Source organism: Heterocephalus glaber, unplaced genomic scaffold (genome assembly GCF_053883595.1).
Source record: "Heterocephalus glaber isolate CG9 unplaced genomic scaffold, H.glaber_assembly_v1.0 deba00001481, whole genome shotgun sequence".
NCBI classification, from domain to species: Eukaryota; Metazoa; Chordata; class Mammalia; order Rodentia; family Bathyergidae; genus Heterocephalus; species Heterocephalus glaber.
In genome coordinates this window covers 50,319,531-50,326,006 of record NW_028258317.1, presented here as the reverse complement: position 1 = coordinate 50,326,006, position 6,476 = coordinate 50,319,531, and the positions used below count along the sequence as shown (strand labels likewise).

At 38.3% G+C, this 6,476-nt stretch overlaps 1 protein-coding gene across 2 annotated transcripts in view; it reads left to right on the top strand.

The window, feature by feature from the left end:
• Dmrt1 (doublesex and mab-3 related transcription factor 1) overlaps positions 1-6,476 on the top strand; it is a 116,309-nt gene that overhangs the window by 64,348 nt on the left and 45,485 nt on the right. Inside the window, exon 4 of one of the 2 annotated variants that reach the window (XM_004838209.3) lies at positions 2,626-2,770. In XM_004838209.3, coding sequence (XP_004838266.1) covers positions 2,626-2,770 — 145 coding nt within the window. Of the gene's footprint in view, positions 1-2,622; positions 2,771-6,476 lie in introns of both variants that reach the window. The other variant, XM_021252750.2, reaches the window with a different exon arrangement.

Below are 6,476 nucleotides of genomic sequence, written 5' to 3'. Positions count from 1 at the left end.
GAGCCTGACCTGTATCTTTTTTGTCTTTTGCTGGAAGTCTTTAGTAGCTCAGTGTTCCTGGGGATTCATTGGATAAATTGAATATGAGTATGAGTTCCTAGTTTCAAATAAGTCTTGTTATTTGATGCTTTCTAAATCATAGAAAAAGAATTAAAGGGGAAATAAGCATATGCATGCATTTAAAATTGTGTTTATTTTCCAATAAGCTTTTGTAAAAAAGAGAATTCTACCATTTACCTGAATAATTTTGGAATTGGCAGTAGTCGACCAGTCTATTTGTCACACTTGACCTTTTTCGTTCTTTAGTTAATATGGGAGATGTTGGGATCTCATACGTCTGAAGTGTGTGAAAAAATGTCATTGGTTTTAGGGTACTGGTTCCCATTTGAGGTGACATGTTAGAATGACCTGAGGAGTTCTGAAAAGACTCGCAACACAGGACACGTCTCAGACCAGTTGAACCCGATTTTCTGGAGGTAGAGCTCAAGCCTGAGTGCTGGATTTCCTTTCCCTTTTTTCCAGTAAGAGTCAGAAGTCGAGAACCAGTGTACATTTGTATAAAGTTTTATTGGAACACAGCCATGACCATTTTTTTTTTCCAATTGCCAAGAGACCTATGGCTTGCAAAAATATTTATTTTTTGACCATTTGTAGAGAGAAGCCTGCTCACCTTGCTGTGGAGTCACAGTAAACATTTGTCAAACATTTTGAAAAGATTTGTATAAATTTTCATAGTAAAAGGAAAGAAAGTCAGCATTTTGCAGAGCCTGCAGCCTTAAATCTTGTTCGTTTTCTTGTACACAGGGAAAATCAAAAAGCATTTTCCTTGAAGAACTGACTTGCAGATATGCCAGACCTGAAGGAGAATAGCTCAGCTCCCAGAGTGGGAGGCCCTATTGTTGGTATTAGGGCCCTTTGCACACACCAGCCTGCCCGAGCTACTAATCAAGGGCTCATTCCTAAAAAAAATTTTTGAGCTCTGGAGAATTTTACAGATTAAAAAAGTAATAACAAAAATGGAACTTTTCTATTTACATAGCTTCCACCCTTGCTCAGTTCCATTGGAAACTGATGATAGTAGTACCAAAAAGAGTATTTTAGCTGGTCCTCCTTTGGTCACGGGCTCCTAAGCGTGAGAGAAAGGATCAATTATTTCAGCTCCTTGTCAGAGACAAGGTCTGGGGACCAATAGAACCAGCCTCTCTGGGGAGCTTGTCAGATTCTCAGGGTTCTCCACAACTTACTGCATCAGAATCTGCATTTAGCAGATCCCCAGGACATTTGTGTGCCCATTAAAGGACACTGGGAAGTGCTAGTTTTATTGATAACTGGGTACCGCTCTGCATGGTAAACTGCTGCTATTGATTACTCCCTGTTAGTGATTTCATGGCTCCCTGATGGGCTTCCAGACCTGAACTCTCTTGAGAGGGTGGATGCCAGTTCTTTCCCTCTGGCTGTTTTCCAAGTACAGGTTACTTGACCTCTTGTTTAGTAAAGATTTATATGATGGTAGAAAATGAGAACAGAGTGGCTCACTGAGAAGAGATGTCATTGTATATATTTTGAAAAAGTAGAAAAGATAAAGGGAACTTGCTCAGGAAAACCTCACTTGAAAAGTAATTATCACTCATAATGGAGTTGTCTTTGCTTCCCCATGGGGCAAGACTGCACCCTTGAGAGGACACATTTGAGCTGGAAGGATCAAAAATCCTCTAAGCATCTCAAAGTGTCATGGAAATCAGGAATTACCTTTCCACTAAAGCAGTGCTAGCACAGTGCACATGGGCTAGGGTTACTTGGGAAATTGTCCCCTCATAAAAAATATTGAGGAATCCCAGTATCTAATTTTAACCTGCCAGGTTTTGTCAAGTTACTACAATTCTCTTTATCAAATGGCTCTGTCAAGCTCATACTATTTTTTTTTTTTTTTACCAAATAGCATTCTAAACAGTTGATTGAAAAACATGATTTTTTTTTTGAAAAACATGATTTTGAAATTATTTCTTAATTCTGATGATAATTGGTTTGTCTTGAACATTTTCTTTGAAGGAATTTTCTTTATAAGGTCATTACCATTCACAGGGCTGAGGGTAGAAGTGGTAGAGTGGTTGCCTAGCATGCTGGAGGCTCTGGGTTCTATCCCTAGGACTGTGGAGAACAAGTGAAAATCATCCAAATTTAATTGTTAAAAGGTAGTATAAATAAATGAAGTCCAGCTCTGTTCTTGCCATGAGGATACAGTCTTGAGTTGAATGCTTAATATCTATACCAGCAGAGTCTATGCAGGACATAATTTTAAATGATTGTGGAAGTAGCTCTCCCAAACGTATCAAGATCTGGGAAATCCAAAGTGGATAGCACCTTCTGAGCCACCGGGTCATGTCTCTTGAGCTTTGAATGATACATCAGGAAGCTTCGCAGAACTGCTTCTTACTCTCCACTAGCCTACTCTTTTCAGTACTTGTTATTTGAGCATCATATAGCAGGAGGGAACTTAGGAATGCTTTCAAGGGTATTCCAAAATAGAAAAGGCACCATCCTGGGGTTTGTTTGTTTCTTTGTTTTTGGTAATAATTGTAAAATGCAATTTTGGTTTCAATGTGTTCCTTCTTTTTTCTTTAGCAGATGAAAAACTCAGAGAACCGCCATACAGTGAGTTCCCAGTACAGGATGCATTCTTACTATGGGCCTCCCTCCTACCTCGGCCAGAGCATGTCCCAGATCTTCACTTTTGAGGACGGCCCATCTTACTCGGAACACAAAACAACTGGTAGGTGTCTGCTTACAGACTGCTTTCAGGTGGGGAGAGGGTGCCTGTCCAACAGTGGATCACCAGCCCCATTGGACTGCTTCTCTGTTCGGAGCTGTTGGAAAGTCTGTTGTATGTGAAGGTTGGATAAGTATGCTTTAAAGTATTTAGCTATAGAAGATTCTCTATTTTTGTTGTTTTGTGTGTGTGTGTGTGTGTATGTGTGTGTTAATGAGGATTGAACACAGGGCTTCATACATGCTACGCAAGTGGTCTACCACTGAGCTGCAACTCCAAACCTTTTTTTTAAAGACAGAGCTAAATTGCCCAGGTTGGCCTTAAACTTGAGATCCTCCTGCCTCAACTTTCTGAGTAGATGGGATTATAGGTGTGTATCACCACGCCTGGGTTGCTTAATTCTTAAAATAATTTTTTTCCATTTATGAATAATAACTGCTGTGATAAACAGAGACTCCCATTCAAAAGCTGAAAATTATATTCTGGGGAATCAGTATGAAATACAGGATCACTGTTTTCCCCCAGTGCCAGAGATCAAATCTGAGTCTTACACATGGCTAAGAAAACATTCTGCCCCTGAGTTACATCCTCGGCGCCAAGAATTTTTTTTTTTTTTTTTTGAGACAGTCTCTCTATAGTTCAGGGGCTGGCCTCAAACTTGCAGCAATCCTGCCTCAGCCTCCCAAGTGCTAGGATTACAGGTGTGCACCACCAGGCCCAGTTCAGAATATGGTTCAAATCTAGATTTGTATGTGTATGCATGTGTGCATGTGTGGTGAATTTCTGTGTACTAAATACTTCTTTCTCAAAGATTTTCATTTAAAAATTGAAGATATATTCATCTTTTGGGGGAAAATAAAATGACATAATAAAACTTTTTTAATACAGTACATCTTGGAGTTTATGCAGTAGCAATGCAAATGATTCTGATATAAAGGCTTTAAAATAAAAAATGAATGTTTAATGAACCAAAGCACTTTGAAATACACAATTTTTCAACTTCAGTTTTAACCTTCTCCCCAACATTTATGCTGTGATGGTAGGCAGATCTTTTATGGCTCTGTGCTTGCAGTTGCTGTTTTTGAATTCTTCATATTTATGGATCATCTTTTTATTTAGGAAAGTGAGAAACAAACACAGTCGAGGCCATAGGTGGAAATCAGAGTAGTGAAGTGAGTGACTTGGAAGAGACAATGAACTACCAGAGCTCACCATGTACTAAATAAGTTTTTTCTAAATAATTTGACTCTATAGAGAACTGATTAATTTCCATGACCTATATATTCTGTATTAATGGAACTCCTTATATTAGTATAGCGAATAAAACATAACTTCCCCAGTGTTTTGAAATTTTTATTGTTCTGAATTTGGAAATCAAGGCATTGTTGTGAACTCATTCTGTAAAAAGTTTGAGCTTTAGAAACTAAAGTACACATTGCTGATTGTACTTTTCCTTTTATTAATCACTGTCAGGAGTGGACAAGCACACCTCTTATAAATAGTCACCCTATGTGCTTTATACCTACATGGTACTTCTTTCACACTACCTTTCTTTCTGTATATAAGGATTATAAAATCCTGAAGGATAGAGGACCCATCTCATACTTTTTTATCTGCTGTGATGACTTCCATTAGCTATTTGTTGGTTGAGTGAATGAATGGATTTGGTACATTTTTAAGTGAGCTGGCCCTGTAAGGGAAGATAAGCATGAAAGGTCAGAAGCCTAACTTGTCTGATGCAACTGGTGCACAATTTGCAGATAAAGCAATTAAAGAAATGTTTGTTTATATAGAAAATTAGGAATTACACCCACTTGCAGGAAGAAATTACTGAAGCTTCTTACTTCAGAAATAATGGAATGTTTTTAAAAGTACTGTTGTGCTTGAGACAAAGGCATAAATTTAGAGCAGGGCAGTAAGCAAAACTACAAGAGGCAATTTATTAGAGCAGAAAGGAATGAATCTGGAGAAGAGCAGTAGGCATTTGAATTTATGGCAGAAAGGAAGTGACTCGGAAGGAGAGGGGTTACAGTCCAAGTGAAAGGCCAGTGGTACTAGTGTTCATAGGGAAAGATTACTAGAATTTCTTCCTTCTAGAGGTATGTGCGATTGAAAGTGTGGATGTGAGGAGGCTGCAAGTTTAATTTCCTGGCACCCTCTAACTCACTAACAATTAGGAGCCCAAGCTGTGGAAATGAAGGCTCTAACCAGGATGAACTACAGTGAGATCTCAGTAATACTGTATTTACTTTGGAATTATTGTGGAGAAATAAGTTAATAGAAAACCCAAATTCTAGCTAATATTTTTAATGTAGCTTTATGACTTGTAAATGTGCTCTCTGGGCATGACAGTTTTACAAAGCAAATAGATGAAAGAGGAGGGAAAATGGTAGTTGGAACAAGGAGACCCATGGATCATCTTTTGGGACATAGCCTCTTTAGTCTCATCATCAGCATTTGACAAAGTGGGAAGCCTTTTGGGGCAAGTTAAGCCTTTTTAGTAAGTAAGTAGACCTGAGCAGGAGGCAGCATGTGGCATATGAAAATAGGGACAGTAGTATATTAATGTGAGAAATTGGAAAAGGCTGGCTGATAGTTCCATTTAACAGTACTATCAAAGTTAAGTTGAGTTCCTCTGGTTGCTTGCTTTAATAAATGTTATGATTTCTAAAGAATACATCAATTATTATAAATAGGAACTTATAAATGATTTGAAGAAAAGTTTTAAATAGTCTTAATATTTTCTTTAAAGTGTTATTTTAGTAAATTTATGTTTCTTCAGTTTCTTTAAAGGTAAGTTTAGCATCCAAAGCAATAAGTCCAAGTTTAATGTTTTCCTCTGATCTTGCTGAAGATGGCAAAATGAAAATAGCGTACTGAGAAAAATCTCAAGAGAAATTTTTCTTTTGCCGTGCAGCTACTATTTGATGTTTTTCTTTGTTAAAAAAATCTGAGCCATTCCTTTTCTTTTTCATATCCTAAAAAGTATCAGTAGATGAGAGAGATGGTAGGCTGGATCATGTAGGATGTTTGTTATGGTTTCTGTCTAGATGTCCTCCACCAGCCTCATGTAGTCATAGGGCTTTTTCAGAAGTGGCTGAATCTAGATTGTGTAGTGCTAGGATTAAGGGTGTGCAGTTACTAAGTCAGTGCACTGATTGGTTTGGCACTGCTCTAATCCAGGTAGTCTGGATAAGATAAAAGGGACAGAAAGACACTGTTAAGGTCCCTTGTTGCTTTTGTTTTGTTTTTTTGGTACCGGGTATCGAACTTGGGTCCTTGCGCTTGTACAGCAGGCGGTAAAACCACTGAGCTAAAGCCCTGGCCCCCCTTGTTGCTTTTGATACTTTCTTCCTTCCATGAACTGGTGACCCTCTGCAATGTGCCACTCTGCCTTGAAGCCAGCCAATTATGGATTGAAGCTGTGTACTTGCTTTGGCAGCACATATACTAAAATTGGACTGAAGCCTCTACAAACCGTGAGCTAAATAAACCCTTCCCCTTTAAACTTTTGTTGTCGGATATATTGTCTCAGCGACTACAGAAAAGTAACTAAGACAACATTGTAAGCCATTGCAAGCACTGTGGCTTTTATTTCAGGTAAGATGAAAAGCCATTTGAGGGTTTTGAATAAAGGATGATATGTGTGCTTTATGATTTTTTTTTTTGGTACCAGGGATTGAACTCAGGACCTTTCACTTGTGAGGCA